At 46.9% G+C, this 26,559-nt stretch overlaps 1 protein-coding gene across 10 annotated transcripts in view; it reads right to left on the minus strand.

Moving 5' to 3' along the window:
• Positions 1-8,274, minus strand: part of ASPH (aspartate beta-hydroxylase) — a 190,117-nt gene extending 181,843 nt beyond the window's left edge. For 3 of the 10 annotated variants that reach the window (XM_083187157.1, XM_083187158.1, XM_083187156.1), the window contains exon 1: positions 7,852-8,272. In XM_083187157.1, the coding sequence (XP_083043283.1) occupies positions 7,852-7,888 (37 nt within the window). In that variant the 5' untranslated portion in view covers positions 7,889-8,272. Of the gene's footprint in view, positions 1-7,851 lie in introns of all 10 variants that reach the window. The other 7 variants (XM_083187160.1, XM_083187159.1, XM_083187154.1 and 4 more) reach the window with 6 other exon arrangements.
• Between the last annotated feature and the right edge of the window lie 18,285 nt (positions 8,275-26,559).

The raw sequence follows: 26,559 nt of genomic DNA on the forward strand, positions 1-26,559 counted from the left end.
GAATGAAACTATAGGTTGGAAATGGGATTGTTTCATTCATGTTAATATTCCTTAATGCAGTTACCTATAGTACTGCAATATCATCATTTATTTTATAGGCTTGATTCAATTGTTTTATTGCTCCTGATCTTCCATTTGAAATGATGAGAGACTGGGGTGATATACAACTGTATTTTTTTTTATCGCACATAAAGCAGCAAGAGAGAGAGAGCGAGAGCGACCGCCATAATATCCTTATAGTGTACACAAGCCTTAATTTACATCTCTTAAATGTAATAGGAAGAAAGCCTGTTAAAGCCTTTTCACATTGCAAATGCTGGGTTGCTTCTGAGATTTCGACTTGGATCTGAGTATTAACGGGTTGCTGACATCATCCAGCACGGAGCGTCAGGTGGGGGAGGAGGCAGCACTGAGGTAACACTGCTGCCTCCTCCATAGAAGTGAACGGAACCCGGGTCACCCAATCACCCCACCCAGCAACCCGGGTCTGAAAAAAAAACTCACAAAGCATAGCTGCAAACATTAAATCATGAACTGGATCCTTGTATTTTTTGCCTGGTACTGGTCTACACTATGATTATGCTATTAAAACACAGATAACAATTCCTGTGGTAAAGATAACAGGCTGCCAAACAACATAACCACATCTATATTATCTGCTTTAAAAGCCTCAGATCACTAGAGAAAAGGAAGCCGCCTCATATATATATATATATATATTTTCAACAGCCTTAGGGCCAGATTCTCTAATGCTGCTTTCAGACCGCAAAACTGGCTTTGACCCTGTATTTTAAAACGTTTTTAAAAACGGGTCTGCCAGCTAACAACCCCTTTCACACCGCATCTATTAAACGGTATATTACCAATTAAATGGCGTTTTTTGTACATAATCCCGTTTCAGGTAACCCATGCAGGAGTGTATGTATATGGGGTTCCCCAACAGTGTTCCCTGTCGGTGTTCTCTGTGACAGTTTGCAGTGTGCAGTGTTCCCCTATCCCTCCAACACTTTACACCAGCCTCAGCACTGGCAAGGGTTACTGGCAGCGTCTCTCTGGAGCACGGTGTGCTCAGTTGGCACTGCAGCACTGCTGCGCTCATGTGGCTGTTCCCCATCCATCCCAGTGGACCGCTTCACTCCTTACCTCCCGCTAGGTGCTCGCCTCCTGCCCGCAGAGACTTGTTGCTCGCACCGCTCCCAGGTGCCATACTCAGGAGGCTGCTGCTAGCTGGAGCACGCCCGGGAAAGGTGGAGTGGCGGCGGCGGTGCAGGGCTCCGGATGTGTGCACTGATAGAGGGTTTGGCGCATCTCCCTGCCTGGCATGATGCGTTGGAACAGCGTCTCCCCTGTGCCCGCACCCCCAGCGACCTGACCCCGGCCCATTAGTGTACGCAGGCGGCGGTGCCCAGTGACATGGACTACAAAGTGTCCGGGAGCTGGGGCAGCGGCTGCGACACCGCCTCCTCATAATCACTCTCCTCCTCGGGCTCACAGACTCTGTCGGAGGGGGCATGAAGGCGAATTCTGTGGGGAGCAGCACCGACTGTGACTGGAGGGATGCGCCAAGGGGGAGAGCAGGAGAGAGGACAGCGGTGCAGAGGGGAACCGGAGAGAGGACAGCGGTGCAAAGGGGAGCAGTATGAGGAAGAAGAAGACGAGGAGGTGAGACAAATACCCTTTGAGACACCAAAAAAAACGGGTCTGAAACGGGTAGGACCCTGCTTTTTCACAGTTTCCAAAAACCGGTAAAATCACTCTGCACCTTTCAGACCGCACACATTAACGTTTTGAAACGGTTAAAAAAACGGCAAAATACCGGTTAAAAAGTGCGGTCTGAAAGAGGAATAAGCTTCAAAAGTGATAAAATGGAGAGTGATAAACAAGCAGCCAATCAGCCAGACATTTTTCAAACACAGTCTGTGACATGGCAGGTAGGAGCGGATTGATAAACCGCCAGCCAATCAGCTCCTACCTCCCATGTCACAGACTGTTTGAAGAATGTCATGTAGGAGCCGATTGGCTGGCTGTTTATCACTCTCCATTTTATCACTTTTAAAGCATACATGGTGCAATGCGCACCGTGCGTTTTCAACTTTATCGCACCGAATCTAGTTAAAAAATGCATGCGATGTGTTAAAGCACCGTGCGTTTTGAACTAGATGTGATGCAATCTAGTTCAAAAAGTATGGGCAGCGCAAACTTTAGGTGCTGTGCGCATCGCTTCCAAACATCGCTCCGTGTATGGGCAACATTACACTGGGTGACAGAGTTTACAAGATGCAATCCTGTTATGGCCTGCTATTGTGTCTAAAAGATGCTATTGAACCGACACTGGCGGCCACGTTCAGAGTGGGATTCTGTGCTTCCATAGGGCTTGTGCAGTCTCCGATGGTGCATTTTTGTAGATTAGCGCCACAGACGGTGGGCATCTCAGTAGGATGGCAATCTACCACAGTATTAGCATAAAGACTGTGCAGTAGCACTTTGTATACCAGCAGCTTACAGACTGATGCAATAAGATAAAGTACTATTTAAATACAAATAGCAATATTTACTGGTCTAAATGAAGAAAAATAGGCTCCTGATTGTCTGTCAGACTGGGAGCTCCAATTGGCGTGCAAGCAGTCTCGAGTTTTGAAATAGCCGCGGACCTGCTCAGATACAGCCAAACGGGTCGTCCACTGCTCTGACTGGCTGTTGATGTTACCACGCATGGTAACAATGGGGAGGGGTAATCTCCCTTGGCAATAAGCATGCAAACGTGTCTGGCTCCTACATTTAAAAAAATATAATTATCAAGCCCTGCTGTAGTCTGTACAGTGCTGAAAGTATACTTTGCTCATACAAACCATTTAAGATATTCATTTGTAGGATCTAAAAGCTACTTAAAATGTCATAAAAAGAAAATCAATAAACTATGTAGAGTAGTTTACACACACAAAAAAAAAACTAATAGAACTCAGAGCTTTCTGCAATTACATAATAAACATGCACTTAGAGGAATTTCAATGAAATTGCATTGCCTAGTACCTGAAGATAATGCAAAAATCTCATGTATATTAAAATATATACACACAGAAAAAAAAAATTATATTTACCATTATGTCCCCACGGAGCGATATTCAGACATTTTCTGAGTGATTTAAATAATTTCACTGAATTGCTCAGAAAATGCCTGTATATCACTGTGTGTGTAGACCACACATCCATAGGCGAATCTAGGGGGTGGTCCGGGGGTGCACAGGACCACCCATTATTTATAGCTGAGGGATGCGGCTTTCCAACGAGCCCAGCCCCGTGTCCCTAGCCTCCTGGGAACCGGAGATACTGCCAGGCAAAGCTGGAAGTTTTCACTATAGGATAACATGGGACCCACTAATTCCGACCCCCACCCAGTTCAACGGCTGCCAGTTCCCCCTTCGGCATCACTGAAGCTGGAGGTTGATCTCAGTCGAACCCAAATCGCTGCACCTTCAATCTGATACCAGGCTGGATCCATACGGGTTAATTGGTTCCAGGGATATTGAGGTTAAACGTTTGTTTTTGTTTTTTTCATTTCTTAAATGTAATTTCATGACTGTTTATGTTCTTTGAGGGCAGATTTCTCTGGAACCAAACAGTCCAGTTTCACGGGACCAAAATCATTCGAAGCCAACTCAAAAGTTCTTCAATATGATACTGGTCTCGTAAATGGGTCAGTTGGTTCCGAAGATATAGCTGGTTGGTTAAATGGGGGTAGGGAGAGGGGAGTCGTTGTCTCTCCCCCTCACACCAGAAAATGCAGGGACTAGGCTGGTGTATAAGATGTCAGCCTGGGAATGTCCTGCATGATCCTGGGACCATATTGCCAGGTAAATCCCTGCATTTCCTGTTGTGAAAGGGGTATTATTTCAAACAGCCGTGACCTGCAGTGCTCTGAATACAGCCGGGCAGCCCCCTGCTCTCTGCCCAGCTGTCAATGACTGTCACCCCTGCAGCTTCCGCTCCAATTCTTCTCCCTGCTTTCACCTCAGCCTGCCCCCCCTTTAATCATGTGGTGTCGGTGCCCGGCATGCTCCCCCGACGTCACGCACAACAACAGGACACCAGGAGGGGAGTGGGAGCGTGCTCTGCTCCCCATAGAAGCCGCTGCACCGCTCTCCATCTCTCCCTGCAGCAGCAGTTAAGGCTCATATAAAAATTTACAGTAAGTGGCACTTTTGGGGGCATCGCTTAAGGGACGCTACAAGTGGCGGTATGTGGGGGCATTACGCATTATGTGTGGCTTAATGTGTAAGGGGCATTAACGTGTACAGCATCATGTGTAAGCGGCATTATGTGTGCAGCATCATGTGTAAGGGACATTATGTGTGCAGCATCATGTGTAATGGGTACTATGGTGTGCGGCATCATGTGTAATGGGTACTATGGTGTGCGGCATCATGTGTAATGGGTACTATGGTGCCATCAAGCAAGAACCCCCTAGCAATGAGCATGTAGGTAAGCAGCACTTATGTGGCAAATATGTAATGGGCATTACGGTTTGTTGTATAGTATGTAATGGGCATCATGATGTGTGGCACAATGTGTAATGGGCATTATGGTGTGTGGCCTTATGTGTAATTGGCATTACGGCGTGTGGCTTTATGTGTAATGGGTATTACGGAGTTTGCTAAAATGTGTAATGGGTAATACTGTGTATGGTCTAAAGTGTAATACCACACCCCTTTTTGTGATGCCACGCCTCCTTCCCATGAGGCCACGCCCCCTTTTTCCGCGCAGGTACGCAGCACAAAGGTCCCCCTGCTGTTATGTCTAGATCTGGGACCACTCATTACCATAATTCTAGATTCGCCTATGCACACATCGATCTAAATGCGCGGCTCCACAGGGCTGAATCTGCCACCAATTAATAACCTGTACACTGGTTATTAATCAGTCGGAGCCAGTGTTCTCAGCAGAGAACACTGCCCCTGATAGATCACTCAGCGCTGTGCAGCATCGTTCAGAGTGCTCTCCCTACAGAAGTCGGTACTTGTGTGGGGCCCATTATATTGCACACATCAAATATGTACACAGTTTATTGCACAAACTTGTTGCAAATGCTAAAATAAGCATAATAGATATAAAGGTCAAAAAGTTGTTTGCTAATGTCGCACAGAATAAAAGGAAAATAGCGTTTTAGATATTGATTCACTGCAGACAGGATGAGGGATTTCTCTGTGACATTTAGCAGCCAAGATAAGTTGTAACAGGCTCTAGTTACAGAATAGTCTGCAGTACCCAATCTCTGGGACGTTACTAAAGGCCCATACACTAGAACAGTGTTCATTCTAGCACCCGTTATCTTTCAAAACCCATGCAGTTCCTCTTGCCTGCCTGTGGTGTCGCTGTCTGCTGTAGTGCTTCTAGTACAGTGTGGTCTGTATATCAGCACTGATATGCAAACTAGACCTGTGCTAGAAACACCACAGCAGACAGTGACACCCCAGGCAAGGAACAGGAACTGCATGGGTTTTCAAAGATAGTGGGTGCTAGAATGAACACTATAGAAGATTATCTTTCTGATCTGGAAATTTCTGGGAACAAATCACAATCGACCGTTTGCTCCCAAACGTTGGAAAATGAACAAAAGCAGTCATCGGCATAAAGGCGCATACACACTAGAAGATATTGGCATCAATCTCGTTCAGAAAGGGGCTACTGAAAGATATTGATGGCAATATCTTCTAAGGTGTATGTTTAGAAGATATTGCCACCCCCATCCGCATTGTTAAAGATATTGACACCTTTTGGACATGCAGGTCAATCTGCCAATATTGATCATGCCATTTGCACCCATTGTTCAGTGTGGACGCACAATAACTTTCAGCTCAAGGGAAATTGGTCACCAATATCTTTCGTCTTTCATATCTTCTAAAGTGTATGGGCCTTAAATTGACCAATTTGTGTCTGTTTTCCATGTTTAGGAGCAAATGGTCAATTACCATTTGCTCCTAAAAACTTCCAGATTTCACTCCAACCAGCCAGATTGGAAAGAATCTTATAGTGTGTATGGGCTTTTAAATGACATCTCTAGAATGTGATAAGAGGAAAACCTTGCAACCAACAAACTTTTCCTGCTTTCTTACCAGTGCTTATCCAAAAGGAGAGTGGAGCTCTTCAAAGCTTGCAACATGAATTACTAGTGCAAATACAATATGCTTTCCTTAATTTAAAGAACAGCAAATGAATGGCAATAATACCGCTCTAATATTTACCAATAATAAAATATATTATTCTTAAACTCAGAATTCCATAAAGAACCTGAAAGAAGATGTAGAATTAATTGGGTTAGTTTTATCCAATCATCTGTTGCCTGGAAGGGTTAATAAAGCACTGCACTGTTTTTCAAAAGACAAAAATGTCCCTTGTTCTTTTCCAGCCAAGATTCAGCTGACTCAGCTCTTATTCATTGTGTTGTTTTGTGATGCACTGAACCACACAACTCTACATTACTGCCACCTTAGTGATTTTGGCTTCCATTTCAAATGCAAAGTACTCAGTAACTGCAACCAATTAATGATTTCAAGCCTGATCTAGATGGTAGATTTTCCTAGGTATTAAATGTAGCTCATTGTGTTGAGTTTTTACTCTATTACTATAATGGTGAGGTGTACAGGTGGCTCATTTCCATGCATGCCACACAACGGACATATAATCAAAGCTTACAGCTCAGTATGATGTGACTACCATACACTAAGCAATTTGAAATAAAATAACCATCACAGTTCACAGAAGTTTCAGGCACACCTCGCATTCTGCATTTCTAATCACAGATCTCAGATAGGCGATAAAACAGCTATTTAATGTGACAGCTAGGATTGCTTTGGATTTGCACTTCCAGTAAGATCAGGGTTTATGGTGTATTCAGATACATAGTGCAATTATTGTATGCAATTTGGACTAGATTGCACGCATCACATATATTTTGCAATGCAATCTAATCCAAATTGCATACTATAATTGTACCATGTATAGACACCTTTATTTGGGTGTTTAGTTTCAGAAACATAAATATTGATTTAACAGACTACATTATTTGGAAAACAAGACAAAACAAAAGTCATAAACCAATCTTAAAACTGATAAGAAGTGTGTGAGAGGTGCATTGGATCCTTTACACCAATCTGTGACTATACACTGGGAGCGGCACTGGCAGTGAGCGCTAATGTGTAACTAGGAGGAGTGCCAGGGAGATGACCCCAGCATACCTCTGCATGCATCATGTCTACAGTCCCTGACATGCACACTAACCCAGTCCATATGCCACTAACATCTGGATGCCAGCTTTGTGCCAGTAGCTGTGCTCAATAAATAGCAGGGAGGTGCAGCCTTACACATCTGCACCCCCTCCCTCTAACTCCGCTCCCCCCCTATCCCATGACACGTGAGCAGCTAGGGAGCCACATGGGGAGGAGTGCCCCAGCTACACCTGGCACAGCACTACTACCCAATGCCAGCCTCCTCCCACACCTATGTAACACCGTGCCACTGGATGCTTTATCACCAGGGGGTGGCAAACTGTGGAATGTTGAATGAACAAAATGAGATGTATGGTAACCCACTTGCCCGTGTCACACATACAGAGCAGCTATGCTGTGCCAGGCTAGAAGTGCCCATGGCCAGACCAGGCCACTGGCAGCCCAGCTGCAGCTTTGCAATGAGCTGCATGCTCCCTGCCCAATTCATACACCGGGCTGCCAATGTGTGGCACAATAACAGCTCCCCAGGCGTGGCTCTGCAAGACATGCTGGGACTTGCAGTTCCCTTGCAGCTGGGGCACACCAGAGCGGCGGAGGACGGCTCACAGCTGAGCAGCCACATACTGACCTCTCTTCGCAGACTTGCTGGATTTCTTGGGAGGCATGCTTGCCCGCTGGTGGGTATACGCGCTGTGGGTGGGTGAGGGCACGGGTTAGACGAGGTGCGGTGAGATGTACGTAGCGGTGAGCCGGTGACAGCGGACTGTGTGGCCTCAGCTTACTGCTAACCCCGGGTCACTGCTGGATGGATGCACCGAGACACGCGCTGAAGTGACGTGACCACTCCCCGCCCCTTCTCTGCTCCCCCCACCGGCAGCGCCCACTTTTGCTAAAGACAGCAAACAGGAGCCAATAGCTATCAGATAAGGGCGGGGTTAAACGCCTCGCCACACCCCCTGGCTGCCGCGCAATCACTAAGCCGTGACCCGAATCCGGCACAATAGTGGGCGCGGACTGACCTGGCTGCTGCCTGTGTGTGCTACGTCCCGGCCGCGCTCCCACAGCATTGGACGTGGCAACATGGACGCGGCGCGCCGTCTATCGCGAGATTTCCCGAGCCGCGGATTAAATTGAAGGCGGGATGATAGTGAAGCAGCTCCGTCACGTTGCTGTCGGCTTTTTTGGGCTTCTTCCCTGACATCGTAGGAATACTGGCTCTGTCTCCCGCTAGACTAATGGCTGATAAAAGCGCCTCCGTGGAATGTAATGTAGGCATAACGCACCCACCATCATCTGTTCGTATTCCTCGTTTTCCTTATCTTTGTGGCCACCGATTACGCCAGTTAAATTCGCCGCTTTCAGAATAGCATCATCTCCTACTGCAGTAAACATGCGTGTCATTTGGATATAAAGACATATCGACCTGCATGTTCAGCAGACATCAATTAAAGTTGTGTACACATGGCAGGATATGCCGTGAGATGCGATCGTATCGGGACTCGTATTGCACGGCATGCATGCAGAGGGACAATTTAGACCAGTGGTAGCCAACCCTAGCCCTCGAGAGCTACCAACAGTTCACATTTTCCAGACAACCTAGCTGCTGCACAGCTGCATTAATTAATCACTGACACATTTTAAAAGATACACAGATGGAGCTAATTAGCTCACTTGTGATTCTGTGAGGAGACCTGCAAAACATGCACTGTTGGTAGCTCTCGAGAACTAGGGTTGGCTACCCCTGCTGTGTACACACTTGTACAATCTGCATGAGATCCAGATGCGATTACAATTTAGACTATCTGCATACAATTTAGACTATATAGTACAGATCTGCACTATATAGACAGGGCAGCCAAGACTTTCTGGCTGTGATACGGGAGCGCGCATCTTGAACGCATCTGGATCGCTTGGGATAAAACACATACAATCTGCATGAGATCCAGATGAGATTTTGACTATATAGTCAAAATCTCATCTGGATCTCATGCAGATTGTACAAGTGTGTAAACCGCATTATGAGTTTGTAGCATTGCTCACACTTTTATCTTCATAGGGACAGTTTAATTATTCTGCAAGGACTTTTCCACTATTAAATGATATGTACTTGTATGTCTTAGTAAAGTTTTACATTTTATTGCGGCCCTTTCAGTGAGTGCAATCTACAATTAGAATTGTATAACCTTACTGTAAAATTACCACAAGAAACCAATCAGTTCATCGGGTGTAAAACACCATTTTTAGTGAGCAACAATTTCCACAAATGCCTGACTGAAGTACTACCCTGAAGGCTTCACCATCTGATGCAGTGCTACTATGCACCCAACATGAAGGACTCAGAAATGTGTACTGATTAAAAAGAGGTCACCACTCTATTCACAATGAATCGCATGACAAGAAAGTGGTGGCCATGGATATGTACAGTGTGTAAAGCATTGTGAAAATATTGGGGGGAGTTCAATTGCTTATTGCATCTGACCTCCAATCTAAAGTGACGGGAGATGAAGGAGGAGATAATCAGCTCTGCTCTTTTTTATCACGCTTGTCGCGTCCAGAGAGTTCAGGTTTGCCCGAACAAAGCAGCTAAAACCAATGAACAGACTCCCAGAGGAAGACCCTTGAGGGCAGAAGCACTTTGGTGCACTCCACATCATCTAACCCATACCCCCAGCCTACCAGCAACCGCCCCCTCAATTGTGAGACCGAGGGAGTGACATCCCCGTACCAGCACGATAGACTGCACCCTCCACCACTGCTTCATCAAACACCCAGAAGCAAACATGAGGGAAGATGCGGCGCCTGGTCAAGTCGGAGAGATAAGATACCCGTGCGACCTCTTAGCGCCAGCTGCAGCACCTATCCGTTGCCGCCGACAGACACTCATGTCTGCGACTGAAGGACGGAGTTGAACGGCTTTGATATGGAGGGCCGTACCTGGGCCGGGTTGACCCCGTTTACCAACCCGCCAAGCACCTCCGTGTCCGGGAACCCCCACCAACCGCTGATCGGGCCCACCCCTTGAACCTGCAATCTGAGCTCCCATCTCCTACAAATCTGACTCTGCTCATGGCTGTGCACCAGAAGTACCTGTTACCAGCTCAACGGGTATGGGTCATTGGATCGACCCAATTTAGGTAGACATGCAGTGGGTCGACCGCTAAAGGCAGACAGGGCTTAGGTCGACAATGGAAAAGTCAACAGTCAAAAGGTCGACATGAGTTTTGCATGGTTGTTTTGCCCCATATGTGGACATGGACACGTCTAGGTGTACCGCTGCGCTTGCTCACACTATTTTGTTCTCCCACCACACTGTAGTGGATGGTAGGGCATGCAATACCGCCTCTCGGCACATGTCGGCTCAAAAAAAAAAAGGTGAAAAACTGATGTTGACTTTTTAACTGTCGACCTAATGATTGTGTCGACCTGTCGACCCTGCTGGCAATCAATTTATCGAATTCAGCCCATTTGGTCACTGCACTCCAAAAGACCAACCCCCTATAACATATCACCCTATTGATTACAGCTGGCCTGGCCCCATGACAAAGCTCCCTTTACATCAAATGCAGATAAGAGTGGATTAGAATAAAAGGATGTCAAAATGTTGGACGTTTAATGTCACCCGCATATTCTGACATGGAACTAATATTTACAGCATGTTTAGTGTGACTGCATTATAACTGTAACTGCTTTACTATTGTGCGCACAGTTATAATGCTGACACAATAGAAATGTCTCACATAGCATTACTACCATGTCATTATTCTTGACACAACTGTCAACCAAACATATACAACTCCATTCCAGTCAGATGTTCCTCAGCAAAGTGACAGGCACTACAGTACGGTGGAATGCTCTATTGTTAAAACAAAAATACATTGAGAGGCAGGTTGGCCCTGAAGCAGTATCTTGCTTAGGGCCACACACTAGGGCCCTGGTGTGTAGTGATAGTATTACCCCATGGTATTGCCTCGGAAGGACACTTCTCCTTGCTGGATGTTCTGTTCAGCCGATCATACGGCCTGAAGAGTTGAGTGCCCTTTGGCTACTGATCTGCACTGGCTATCAGAGCTACAGAGGTGGGAATGGTAGGATGAGCTTACAGATGGACGGGCAGCATGGATGGTGTAATGGTTAGCATGGTGCTATTACTGGTGCCTGTCCTTGTGTTTCCCTCCTATGTCCCTAAAGATTGTAAGCTTGCAGCAGGGCCCTCCTACGTCTAATAGTGTGTACACACGGTCCGATTTCCTTTCCGATGTTGACGATATAGTCAACATCGGAATCGGATGCAAATCGCAAGGGTTTTAACCCTTGCGATCTCGATCCGATCCCGATGCGCGTTCACGTATCGGAAGCCTGAAAGTCTTGGCTGCCTTGTCTATATAGTGCAGATCTGCACTATTTAGTCAAGATTGGATGCAAATCGGATGTGCCTTAAGATCCTATCCACCATCCGATCTGATCGGATGGTGGATAGGATCTTAAGGCACATCTGACCGTGTGTACACACCATAAGTCTGTCTGTTGTTACCCAGTTTGTTTTATCACTGTTTACTATTGTAAAGTGCAATGGAATCTGCTGCACTATATAAGAAACTGTAAATAAATAATTAAATAAATGACTGCCTCACAGCACTGGGTTTCCCACCATGGCCCCAACTGCATGGAGTTTGTATATTCTTCCTGTGCTTGCGTGGGTTTCCTCCCACAATCTCTTATATATTTAGCCAGATCTGTCACTCGTCCCCTGTGTATATAACGTTCCCACCCAGCGGGATACACAAACCCGCCCCCCCTAAGGAAAAGACCAGTGTTCTACTCACCCCACGACTAACGAGAGAGCCAAGACATGCTAATATGAAGTGGACCCAGACCATGGATGGATAACTTATTGCATTCCGTTAGCCTATTCTGTTGCATTTATCATAGTCTGGCCCTAGATGAATCATTCCCAATTTACCGTAATTTATGGGTGGTCATTATAACGGTTCTACTGTGCTCCCCACACTGCATTATTGGTATTTCTGGATATGTTGATTATTATCTCATGCGCAGTGTTTGTTAGTTGTTCCCCCTTATTTCATTTTTTTTTTCCTCTCTACATTATGCACATGATTTTCTATCTATGTATGACCTCGAAAGTGAACCACGAATAAGACAGACCATTTCCAGCCTCTGCTTAGCCACCACCCACTGACCACCCAGGAATGTCCAGCACATTTCCAAAACATTTCCGATACTGTCAATCTAAAAGACTGCCTTTCTGTATAGTTACATGTGCAGTATGAGTTTCTAGGCATTTACAGTCACATGAAGTAGCAATAATAATCACTTAGCTTAGTGAGTATCCTCATTACATGTGGGTAGGTACTATATCAGGTCCGTGACAGTCAGCAAAAGATATCACACACAGCACGTTGGGAGGACGTAAGTAAAAACATTCTGTCACTTGTATACCATAGCTTTATTTACAGATTGAGTCTAGGACAAGAAACCAGACACAACTGATCAAGCACACACCAATTTGACTATTTAATTGTTAACCATGCTCTGGGTCTCTGTGATGTTTGTGCATCTGCTGGGCCTCTGTGATGTTTGTGCATCTGCAGGACCTCTGTGATGGTTGTGCATCTGCTGGGCCTCTGTGATGGTTGTGCATCTGCTGGGCCTCTGTGATAGTTGTGGATCTGCTGGGCCTCTGTAATGGTTGTGGATCTGCTGGACCTCTGTGATGGTTGTTGGTTTGGAGGATTTCTGTGATGTCCATGTTTGTCTCTGCAGCAGCAGTTAGGACATAGGCCTCTCCAATGGAATTGGGCATTGGCCACTCCAGCTGCTTCGACCACTCCATTAGTCTGGGTGCAATAGTCTCTCTTTCAGCTGGTTTTCAGGAATCCTATACAAAAAAATATAGTATAAAATACTGACACAAACTGACAGTTAATTTTTGTGAATAAAACACTTGGTCTCTTCATCAACCGCAGGGAACGTGGTTCACTCCATCATAAACCAGACATGGGCTTCTTCATCATCCATGGGGGCTTGGGCCTCAAGATTGGGTGCAGGCCTTTCCTTTGGCATGGGGGCATGAACCTCTCTATCAGCCATGAGCCACTCAATCTGCCATGGATGCATGAGCCTTTACATCAGTTATGAAGTCATGGATCTCTCCATCAGTCATGGGGGCATGGAATTCTCCATCGGCCGTAGGGGCGTGGGCCTTTCCATCATCAATGGGCCTCTTCATCAGCTGTGGGGGCATAGGCCTGTCCATCAGCTGTAGGAGCATGGACCTCTTCATCAGCTGTGGGGGCATGGGTCTCTCCATCAGCCATTGGGCATGGTCCTACCCATCTTTCTTGGATGCATCAGCCATGATGGCATGGGCCTCTCTATTGGCCATAGGGGCATTGGCCTCTCCAGCAGCCATGGGGGAATAGGCCTCTTCAACAGTGGTGGGGACATGAGTCTCTTCAGCAGCCATGTGGACATCAGTCTGGGTGCAATGACCTCTCTTAGGCCTTTATACTAGTTGAATTGGACGGATGCGTATTTCAGACAGGAACCGAGTGTTCTTAGCCCCGCCTATTGTATGGATCGCTAACGCCATCCGAATGCAGGGATATGGGCGGGCAGCTGACATCCGGCTATGTCAGTTGTCCGCCCCCCACACGTGCGTCATGGCCGCATTACCATATGTACGCCCAGTGTTTTCATGGGAACACCCATGAAACGCGGGGCGTGCACATATGGTGATGATCCCAAACAGCCCTTCACGCCCTTCTCCACCCCCTGCTCGGATGTTTCCGTACGATAATTTTCTGCACGGACCTCACGCCGTGTTCGTACGTGTGAGGCGTTCGCACATGCGCAGATATGCCTCCGCACTCTGAGCCATCCAACTCAATCAGAATAAGGGCCTTAGTTTGTTTTTACGAATCCTATACAGAAAAAAATAAAGCATAAAATATTGACACAGCTTGAAAGTTTTTGACAGGTAAGAAAAACCCTCTGGGCCTCTTCATCGATTACATGGGTGTGTCTCTCTCCATTGGCTGTGGGGGTTTGGACCTCACCATCGGCCTTGGGGTCTTTGGCCCCTCCATTGGCCATAGTGGGTGTGGGTCTCTTCATCAGTCATGGGTGTGTGGTCCTCTTCATCATCCATGGGGACATGAGCCTCTCCATTGGCTATAGGTGCATGGGCCTCCCCAGCAGCCATGAGGGCATTGGCCTTGGAAATGTTTGTGGGGACATGGGCCTCTCTAGCAGCCATGTGGGTTGGGTCCTCTCCATCAGTATGGGTACAATGGTTTCAGTTGGTTTTATGGAATCCTATACAAAAACTTATAAAAATATAACTTTTAACTATTAACAGAACTTGAAAGTTGAATTTTGTGTCAGGTGAAAATATAATGGGAAGCAGTTATAAAAACAGATCTATCGGTATGGGCCTGTCCATCAGCCATGTGGGCATGGTTCTCTCCATTGGTTCTGGGGCCATGGGGCCATCGGCAGTGGGGCATGGAGCTCTCCATTGGTTGTGAGGCTGCGGGGCCCTCCATTGGCCACGGGGGCCTCTCCATCGGCCCTGCTGGAGTGTAAGGCCTCTCATTTGGCAGTAGGGGCTAGTAATGAGGACGAACTGCGGCTCAAAACATGTTGGATGTAACATTTCATTAAAAACAGTTACCAGCCTGTCAAAATGATGGAACAACATAACAGTAATATCCACACCAGCGGCTGTACGTGCTCAAATGGAGCCTCACTTAAATTGCTCTGTCAGGTGCCATCTAGCACTGCCAGTGCACAACATACTTGAATTTCCTTGATAGAAGTAAGGAGCATTGGGGGAAATTTACTAAGATGTGTATTCTACTTCACATGTGATGTTGCTATGGGTAACCAATCAGAATCTACTTCTTATTTAGTTAGCACCCTCTAGAAAATAGTAGACAGGATCTGATTGGTTACCCATAGCAACATCACATGTGAAGTAGAATACACATCTTAGTAAATTCCCCCCATTACCTTTTATCTAGGACACATAGGGTGAAATTTAATAGGATGAGAGATTCAAAAAGTGAGAGATTTGGTAAGAAATCTCCAGGTTTTTTAAAGCGGCAATCACTTTTGCAGTATAAATAATTGCCATTTTACAAAAACTGGAGATTTCTTACCAAATCTCTCACTTTTTGAATCTCTCATCCTATTAAATTTCCCCCATAGTCTTGGTAACACTGAATGGGGAATATACAGGTAGACCATACAAAACCACAATTTACAAAATCTGCCTAAACAGTATGTAATTTCCTGATCTCTCCCTAATCACCTTACCCATGTTGTCATTTTTATGTTCAGAATTTCTATGTTTTACTTCTTCTCTTGCGGTCTGCTCCTACTACACATTTTTTGCAATGAGTATTTAATGATACAGGACCAGATGTATTGAGCCTTATGGGCCCCACATACTTTGACGACATTTAGGGATTTTCTGAACGATTTTACTAAATCACTCAGAAAATGCCTGAAAACACATGTAAATCACTGTGTGTGTGTGTGTAGCCCACACAGAAGCTTAAATGCGCGGCCCAGCCAGATAATTAAGTGCAGTCGCTCAGAATGTCCTGCACATCTCCCGCATGTGTGGCAAGCGGCGGCATATCTGACCCCCTCTCCCCCACCTGCGGTACCTCCAACCTCCCCCACCCGCGGCACCCCCAATCGCCCTTTCCCCCACCTGTGGAATCCCTGACCCCTCTCAGCGGTCAAGGTCCCCAGTGGCAGTGGACCTCCTTTCATCCATCGGCGGCAGCAGAGGAAAAAATACAAATTAAAAATGGCCAGGGCCAGCCAATCACGGCTTGCCACGTAATTGCCCCGCCCCCTAGAGCTGACTATATTATTCAGCTCAAGACAGAGGACAGGCGGTCTGACGGCAGAGGAGGAGCAGAGATGAGCTCCTGAAAAACAAGCCCTGGGAGGCAGCGGCCATGCAAAAGAACTGAAAAGGCCGCCTCCCCAGGTAAAGAACACAGATGAGAAGGCTGAAACCCTGGGAGGTGGCGGAAATGCAAAAGAGCTTAAAAGACCACCGACCCTATGTGAAGACACAGCTGAAGCCCTGGAGGGCCTTTAATGCCCCATATGCTGGTACCTGTGGTTCTCCCAAGTACTAGCATGTGGGGCAGGCTTGCTGGGACCTGTAGTCATAGAAACATAGAATTTGACGGCAGATAAGAACCACTTGGCCCATCTAGTCTGCCCCTTTTATTAAACATGTTACCTCAAACCATATTTGATCCTTATTTTTTTGTAAGGATATCCATATGCCTATCCCAAGCATGTTTAAATTGTACTACTGTATTTGCGTCTACCACCTCTGATGGTAGGCTATTCCACTTATCTACTACTCTTTCTGTGAAGTAATTCTTCCTCACATTTCCCCTGAATCTTCCTCCCTCTAGTGTCAGTGCATGTCCTCGTGTTCTGTTGCTCCTCTTCCTGTGAAGAATGTCTCCCACCTGTATCTTGTTAAAGCCCTTGATATATTTGAAAGTTTCTATCATATCCCCCTTTTCCCTTCTCTGCTCTAAAGTATACATATTAAGATCTTTGGTACTTGTTTCCTAGCACGGCCACAATCGCGGGCATCGGGTGTCATTTTTAGTGGTCTGCGACGCGACCGACGCGATGCCCCCGATTTTCCCATTGAAATGCATTGAAAAAAGTCAAAATCGCGTCGGTCGCGTCGTATGCAGCTAAAAAAGGCTTAAATGGTCCAGACGCGATGCCCCCGATTTCCCATAGGAAACAATGTTAAATGCCTCAATTTACCCGCGATGCCCCCGATTTCCCATAGGAATCAATGTTAAATGGCTCAATTTACCCAAATCATCATAGGGAACAATGGTAAATGGGCCAGAAAACCCAAAAAACACCCCTGAACAGTGAAATGTCCCCCCAAAAGTAGTTTACGCCACCCCACGATCAACGCGAACCCAAAGCGTGGCGAGCGCAGCGAGCCCGCGTGGGGCGGCGGTAAGCGTCCTTCGACCTTTTCATACCCCCACTATCCACGTCAGCGTGGAGTTGAGAATAGAATAGTGCGCTCGCCACACTATTCTATTCTCAACTCCACGCCGACGTGGATAGTGGGGGTATGAAAAGGTCGGAGGACGCGTACCGCCGCCCCTCGCGGGCTCGCTGCGCTCGCCACGCTTCGGGTTCGCGTTGATCGTGGGGTGGCGTAAACTAATTTTGGGTGGACATTTCACTGTTCAGGGGTGTTTTTTGGGTTTTCTGGCCCATTTACCATTATTCCCTATGATGATTTGGGTAAATTGAGCCATTTAACATTGATTCCTATGGGAAATTGCGGGCATCGCGGGTAAATTGAGGCATTTAACATTGTTCCCTATGGGGAAATCGCAGGCATCGCGTCGGTACCATCGCACCCGATTTTTTAGTGCATGCGATGGCCCCAATTTTTCCTCACGATGCCCACGATCATGATCGTTGTGGCCGTGCTAGGAAACAAGTACCAGATCTTTTAGTCTTTCCTGGTACGTTTTGTGATGTAGGCCATGCACCATTTTAGTTGCTCTTCTTTGTACAGCCTCTAATGTATTTATATCCTTCTGGAGATATGGCCTCCAGAACTGAACACAATACTCTAGGTGAGGTCGTACCAATGACCTATACAGTGGCATTATTACTTCTTTCTTTCTACTGCTGATACCTCTCCCTATGCAACCAAGCATCTGACTTCATTGCTTTGTTACATTGCCTACCTGCTTTTAAATCCCCTGAAATAGTGACACCTAGATCTCTCTCTTCCTCAGTAGTTTCCATTATAGTGCCATTTATACTATATTGAGTCTTTGGATTTCTGAGACCCAAGTGCATGATTTTGCATTTTTTGGCATTAAACTGTAGTTGCCATTCTCTTGACCATTTCTCTAATCTACCTAGATCCTCAATCATTTGTTTTACCCCTCCTGGTGTGTCTACCCTGTTGCATACCTTTGTGTCATCTGCAAAAAGGCACATTTTACCCTCAATTCCATTTGCAATATCACCAATAAAGATATTAAAAAGCACCGGTCCAAGTACAGATCCCTGGGGTACTCCACTTGTAACCTTTCCCTCCTTTGACTGTACTCCGTTTACTACAACTCTCTGTTTTCTGTCCTGCAACCACGCTCTTATCCATTCAACTATCTTAGAATCCAATCCCAAGCTTTCAAGTTTATTTAACAGTCTGCGATGTGGGACAGTGTCAAAAGCTTTACTAAAGTCTAGATAAGCTACATCTACAGCCCCACCTTGATCTATTACTTTAGTCACCCAGTCAAAAAAGTCAATAAGATTTTTGACAATATTACTATTTAAACCAGCTTTCAACCCTGCACACACCACCCAGGGGTGCAGGGGATAGCCCCGGGCTTCTTTCCCAGTATTTGAGAAACCAGAACTGGCCCAGAGCTGGGGTTGGTCATGCTTGTAATGTTTTACATTATTTATTCTATTATAGTCAAATGAGTATGACACTTCCCCAGGCTTTATTCCAACCAATTATTTAAATTTGAATACTTTTTTAATTCCCCTGAAGTCACCTTTCTGTGAGAGATTTTAAATCTCTCATGCTGAATCTCCCTTTATCAGTCTTCTCAAGACTTAATAAATCTGGCCCCCAGAGCTTTAGGTCACTGCAAATTGCGTCATCAACCACAGGACGTCACACGTCACTGTGCAAACAAGTTGTCTGCACTAGCCTTATGCACTATATTGCACTACACAGGGGGGGGGTGTAATGTGATTAGACGTGGATGGTATATCATACATTATATAGTCATTTAACTAGAGAACGTAACATTCTGCTTGTAACACATTTTGTATAGTAGCAACATTCCAGTTTGCAAACACTAGATGGCACTCTAACAATATTTTTTTAATCTGGTTTCTTTGTGTCTTTATAGTTATTCTGCTTCATTTATTTGATATCGAAAGTGGTCCAAGGGACAAAATTAATTAACGCTTAAGAAGTGAAAAAGGATCATCCAATCAACCCCTAACTGCCATTTCTCAAACACAGCATGTGACATGGCAGTTGGGAGCTAATTGGCTGGTACTTTATCTATCACCCTCCCCTTTATCACTTTTTAAGGCTTAATGCCTTCAACACGCACTGTCCCTATTTTTAGTTTGTCTGGCTCCTACATTTTCATCCTGGCTCCTAGATTTTAAAGAAATTTGTTGAACCCTGGCATAATGTGTAAGGGTAACCCAAAAAGAAAGAAAAATAAATTCCTACAAGGGGCACTCAAAACTGACTGGATTTAATAATTGGTATTTTTTGAACAATATCAATAAAGTGTCCCAAGAAAATTTTAAAATTTAACTTTTAATGGATATGCAATAAAATAAGCTGCAAAATAGTTTTAAAAACAATTGTGAAAAAGTGCAATAGTGTTAAGGTTTTACATTTTAAAACAAAGCCATCTGTTTGCTTTTTATTATCACTGCTCCTCAATAGTTAATTAATTAATAGGTAATTTCCTACGGAGTTTTGAGTATATATTTTTTCTCCCTTGCCAGCTATTGTATAAGACACTTGTATGTCTGCAGTATTTATCTGTTCTTAATACAATGTTGCAGTATTGTATGCAGACTGCTTGCAACAATAGCTGTATGCTTCTATTGCATTGATGGGAATGAATTATTCGAGGTAACAGTGATGAGTGCTCTTACAGAGCGATTGTTCCTGAGCAAATTTGTTGGGTGATTATACGGTAGCAGGTACACACTTGTACTCTCATGCGGTATTAAATTGCGGGGTTTATGGATTACTCCAATATAAGCCCCCTCACACCTTTACTTTCCAAGAATATATTCTATAATGTATATTGATACAATGTGATTATCCTTCATTGGATAATTTTATACAGAATATATTGGAAAATTGTCTATTCTTAGCAGTTGATTGCGGCTATTGGTATATTTATGTTCCCAATGTTTATATTTCTGGGAGTTGGCTGATTTTTACTGTGGGTTAATTATAGACTTATTGATGTATTTGTCTAAGTCCACAAATGATTTTATTGTACCACTGCATATTGTCAGCACAATTAACCCTTGGGTTCCGCCTTTAGTATTAAGCGGTATTTTGTATGACTGCCGCTTAATCTCTCATATATGTGGGGTGTTATCAACATGTGGTATCATTACTGTTGCCCATATATAGTATTGATTATTGATGGAGACGTAAGAGAAATGTATATGCAGTTATTGCTTATGCAGCTGCTGCTTCTTACATCTCTCATAAACTGTTCAAGAATAGACTGATTTATGTGAGTGTTATAATGTGGACTGGTATCCAGTCTTTTATTTATTTGTATAAGTCCACAGTTAATGTGTAAGGGGCAAGTATAAAGGGGTCTACTATTGTGTTGCATAATGTGTATAAGGGGTATATGGTGTGGTACACTACACTCAAGGACACCCCCCATTAAGTGACCGCGCCCTCTTTTGCATGGCCACACCCACTTTTCTTGAGCGTGGCCCTTTAACATTTACTGGAAGTGTTAAGCTGCCCCCCAGCTGAAATCATTGCCCACCCCTGCTCTAGACTGTAGGGCCCTCTTCCCTCCTGTTCTCACAGTCCTCTTCTTGCATTTCAATTTGCATATTCTCACTTGTGTTCCTTCATTTCTACCACTGACAACTTGCCCCTGGTAACATGCAGACATCTCCTCAGCTCAGCTGTATTGTGTACTAAGAATTGTGCTGCTAATTGTTACCTGTGCTCTGTTTTCTGATTGGTTACCCATAGCAACATCCCATCTGAAATAGAACTCCCACCTTTGTAAATTTTCCCCTAGATGAAGGTTTTGGCACTACGGTATGTTGACCTGGTCATGGAGTTATAACTGCACTTTGCTCAGTTCACTCAGATTTCAAATAAAACCCTGGGTTAAAGAGACTTTAAAACATGCAAAACAGTGCATAGATCATTATTACCTACAAGGTCGCACAGAGCTGGGAAGGGTGCCCCCTGTTAATGAGTTGCAGGGAAGTAATATTGGATGATCAAATCTCTTAGCAGGGCTGCAGTGAGACAGGGAAATCTATTCATCTTGTAACAATAAACAGAAAACGCCAATTTCCACCCCAAGACACCTTGGGTGAGATTTAATAGGATGAGAGATTCAGAATTGAGAGATTTGGTAAGAAATCTCCAGTTTTTTTAAAAGCGGCAATCATTTACACTGCAAAACCAGTGTGATTTTGCAGTGTAAATGATTGCCGCTTTAAAAAAAACTGAAGATTTCTTACCAAATGACTCACTTTCTGAATCTCCCATCCTATTAAATGTCACCCCTTGCGTACAGCCAACAATAAATAAAAAGTAGCAGGATTTTATCGCAGGACAGCCTTGTGCTTGCATACTACAAGCAGTGTATCAGTAACCGGCTACCATGTGAATTCATGGCTGTGGGATCAGGTCTAAATTACCTCTAATGGGCCTAATTCAGACCTGATCGCTGGCAAAATTTGGGTACATATATGTTAGTTGGGCGCCCACTAAGCTATTTGCTTAGTGGGCTATTCTGCTTAAGAAAATTGCATCGCATGTCCCCTTTTAGTGTCGCACTATGCGTGCGATGCAATGCAATATTACTAATTAATGTCTTCACTTCTATTTTTCCCGGTCTTATTTTTCCCACTCGCATCGCATTGTACCTCACACATTTTATGACCCTAAAACTTGTAATGCGATGCGATGTCTATTATCCACACTACCCCATAGTAACCCCCCAGTATCCACAGCACCCCATAGCGTTGCTAGCGCAGCAATGCCCCACTATCCACGACACCCCGAAGCGTGGCGATCGTCGGCAGAACGCGCCCTCCCAACCTGTTCATACCCCCACTATCCACATCGGCGTGGAGTTGATTTTATATAGTGTGGCGAGCCACTGAGCCCAAAGCCTGGTGAGAGGAAGCGGAAAACATGTAAAGTCATCTGCATCCCCTCGCGGGGCTAGCTGCACTCGCCACGCTTCAGGCTCAGTGGCTCGCTACGTTCGCCACACTATATAAAATCAACTCCACGCCGATGTGGATAGTGGGGTTATGAAAAGGTCGGGAGGACGCGTTCTGCTGCAGCTCGCCACGGGTGGTGTGGATTTAGAAACACACTCACAGCATCCATACAACACATCTGAGACAGTAAGCATCGCATCTAATCGCGCGCCACTAAAATGGAACATGTAATGCGATTTCCTTCCGCAAGCGTACGTATGTAAAGTGGGCGCCCAACTAACATATACAGATAGCGCCGGGCTTGTCTTTGCTGGGGATGGCGGAGGACTCGCCACCCGCCATCCCCCGCCCCGCGCCATCTGTATGTCGGAAGGGGACGCGCGTGCACGAGGTGCACGCGCGTCCCGTTCCGACGGTGCTTTTGCCCGGGTCCCCGCCGGCTTCCCCGGGTCCCCGCCGGTCCACACCGCCCCCCCGCAGCCCCCCGCAGCCCTGCCCGTCTCCCTGAAGCTGGAGACGGGCAGGACTGCACCCGCCGCGCCGCCTCGCCGCCCGGCTATTGAGACGCTCGTGCGTGGGAGACGCACGAGCGTCTCATTCAGCCAGAGCGCCAGATTGCTGGCGGATCGCCAGGGACACGGTCCTGGCGCTCCGCCAGCAATAATAAGGCCAGCTCCATCTGTAAGTACCCAAATTTGTTCTCAAAGTGGGTAAAACCCAGTTGCATTACAGGTGGGCAGGGGCTGGCTGGCAACTTTTAGCCTGGGGGGCAAGTTCAGAGCACTGGCCCATAAGAACAGCGCATCGTTAAATTGAGGTTTTTCGTTTAAAAAATATGTTAATTATACCAAAGACACTTTATTAGTATAACTTTGACAGGCTGCTCCCCCTGCATAATAATACCAGGACACCGCAGGCTGCTCCCCCTGCATAATAATACCAGGACACCGCAGGCTGCTTCCCCTGTATAATAATACCAGGACACCGCAGGCTGCTCCCCCTGCATAATAATACCAGGACACCGCAGGCTGCTCCCCCTGCATAATAATACCAGGACACCGCAGGCTGCTCCCCCTGCATAATAATACCAGGACACCGCAGGCTGCTCCCCTTGGATAATTATACCAGGACACCGCAGGCTGCTCCCCTTGGATAATTATACCAGGACACTACAGGCTGCTCCCCCTGCATAATAATACTAGGACACCGCAGGCTGCTCCCCCTGTATAATAATACCAGGACACCGCAGGCTGCTCCCCTTGGATAATTATACCAGGACACCGCAGGCTGCTCCCCTTGGATAATTATACTAGGACGCCACAGGCTGCTCCCCCTGCATAATACCAGGACACCACAGGCTGCTCCCCTGTATAATTATACTAGGACACCACAGGCTGATCCCCCTGTATAATTATACCAGGACACCACAGGCTGCTCCCACTGTATAATTATACCAGGACACCACAGGCTGTATGTGTCCTGGTAATAATTATACAGGGGGAGCAGCCTGTGGTGTCCTGGTAATAATTATACAGGGGGAGCAGCCTGTGGTGTCCTGGTATAATTATACAGGGGGAGCAGCCTGTGGTGTCCTGGTATAAATACAGGGGGAGCAGCCTGTGGTGTCCTGATATAATTATAATTATACCAGGACACCACAGGCTGCTCCCCTGTATAATTATACCAGGACAGCACAGGCTGCTCCTCCTGTGGTGTCCTGGTATAATTATCAGGACACCACAGGCTGCTCCCCCTGTATAATTATATCTTGGACACCACAGGTTGCCCTCCTGCAATGCTGCGGCTCCCGCCTCTCTGACTCTGTCCTGCATTCCCGCGCCGCGTCTCGCAGCTCTCGCTCCGTCCTCCGAGTAGATTATTGACTGTCCTCCTCCATCCTCCTCCCCTTCCACCCCTAGACGCACGGGTGGGTGGTGTCGGCGCCGGGCCCTGCCCTGCACATAGGAGACGATGTCCTCATGCAGGACGCCGGCGGCCATGTTCCTTTAGCCGCGGCGCCTCATACAGGAATACAGGACTGGAGGAGGAGGTAATATATGAGGCGGACCGCACCATTACTTGTTAGAGCGGCCCGGGGGGCACATGGCCCCCTGCCCCCCCGGCCCAGCCCGCCCCTGCAGGTGGGGCAGATGTAACACGTACAGAGAGAGTTAGATTTGGGTGAGTTACATTGTTTCTGTGCAGGGTAAATACTGGCTACTTTATTTTTACACTGCAATTTAGTTATCAGTTTGAACAGTGAGCTGGGGGCAGGGTAGGTGCTGGGTATGGGGTGGTGGCCATGGTGTATGGCCACAATGTATACATTCCAGAAGTGGCCCACTCTGTTAGTGCGCAGTAATAATACCCCAATATACTATGGGCATCCCCCCCCCCACTGACAGTGGCCGTCTGCTGCTGTGGTGTAGGACCCCACGTCATACTGAGACACAGGCACTGCTGTCATCATGGTGGCAGGGCGGGTGACAGAGGGATGCAGCTTCGTCACACAGGGCCGGACGGCATGGTGGTGCTGTGGCTGGCAGTGGTGACCGTGCTGCTGTGTGGGGCAGGCTAGACTTAGGCTAGGGTGAGTGCTGGCATCTTGAGCAACTGGTAGCAGGGTTGGCAATAATAATATAAAATAATTTCACTTGACATGGTGTGAACTGGAGGCAGAGTGTTATGTACCCCTTGTACTAACATTACCCTGCCTAGCTACAGCCTTTAGCTGGGGCACTTGGAAGTGCCTCAAGTGCACAGTGTAATCAATAAGATGAACCTATGAATGCTTTTGAACCCCACCATAGGGGTGCGTCTGCTACCCCCGGTGGCCGCTAACATGCTTCATGAGGGGGGGGGGGTGTTCTGGTGCTACCCCTGGCACCTGTGAATCTGGGCAAGGGGGGGTCATATGCTCCCCCCCGGCTGCCGGGCACCAGCTCTGGGGGAGAAGGCAGGGGGAGATGTGCAACCGCCAAGTGTCGGCTGCTGCTAACCAGTTGGGGGTGGGGGAGAGGTATGGCGGCTGGCGCTAAGCAGCTCCAGCGGAAGAGGTGCGGACGCCACCTGCTGGCTGGCGCGAGGCAGAGATGGGTTGAGGTGCGGCCAGCTCTGGGTGGAAGGGGGGGAGACGTGCAGGTGGCATCCGCTAGCTGGCTCTATACCGCTGGGTAGGGGGGCAGAGAGGTGCGGCCTCCGGGGGGAAGGGGGCGGGCGCTAGCCACCAGCTGTTGGTAACCAGGTTGGGGGGGGGGGTTGCAGGGGGTCCCACTAACTTGCTGTATCGTTGAAGATAGTGGCCGGGGCTAGCAGGGATGAATAAAGGGCGGCTGCTTTCTTTGTGCCCGGCGGGTGCAGTGCTCGCGCTCCTCCGCTGATTTCATTCTTGTGTCCTGCAACTGTGTTCCGCCCTCCAGTGGCCAGTGTGTGTGAGAGACGCGCTGGAGGCAGTGGGGATGGGGTGAGTGAGGCGCTGTGGGCTATTTACAGGCATTCTCTGCCAGCATATGGGCCAGGAAGGGGGAGGGATAGGAGGCAGAGGGTGTCTGGCACTGCAGGCTAGTTCTCTGTCACTCTGTGACTGTGTGTAGGCGGAGTCCAACAGTCGCTGATAGGCTATTAGCCTAGGACTCCGCCCATGACTCCGCCCAGCGTTATACACACAGTCACAGAGTGACAGATCTGGCTAAATATATAAGAGATAACAGTTCAATAAGGTTAGGCAACTCTATTCAGGATCCATGTCTCCATCCATTTACAAAGCAGCCATGACCAACACCAGTCTATGTAGTTCATTACGCATGCGTATCAAATGCAGTGCACATGTGCAGGTTTCATCACCCATACATGCTCGCACCCTGGCAAACAGAAATACCCCTAAGAACTAGCACTACCAATGTAGGCGTGATGTGGTTGTTTCTGTGGGTGCGGGATGGAAAGTGGGCAAAAATGGGCGGTAACTGGGGCATACGCAAGGGTGTTGCCCACAAGTGCTGGGTGGTGGCTTCGCAGCACTGTGCACACACTTGCAGTGCTCAAGCTCCAAATCATTCGCAAGAAAAAAGTGACTCCCGAGTCCCAAGGCAACAGCTTAGTGGACCAGCGTTTGCAAGACCAATCAACACGCACAATAGCTAAAATACATGCACCTGCACACAATACTCACCCGTGCACCATACCAGTTTATGTCATTAAACAATTAACTAACCCAGGGGCGCAACTAGAACTGTGTGGGCCCCATAGCAAATTTTTGAATGGGGGGAGGGGGGCAGAGCTTCTGCAGCCG

Source organism: Crinia signifera, chromosome 5 (assembly GCF_055691185.1).
Source record: "Crinia signifera chromosome 5, ASM5569118v1, whole genome shotgun sequence".
Lineage (NCBI taxonomy): Eukaryota > Metazoa > Chordata > Amphibia > Anura > Myobatrachidae > Crinia > Crinia signifera.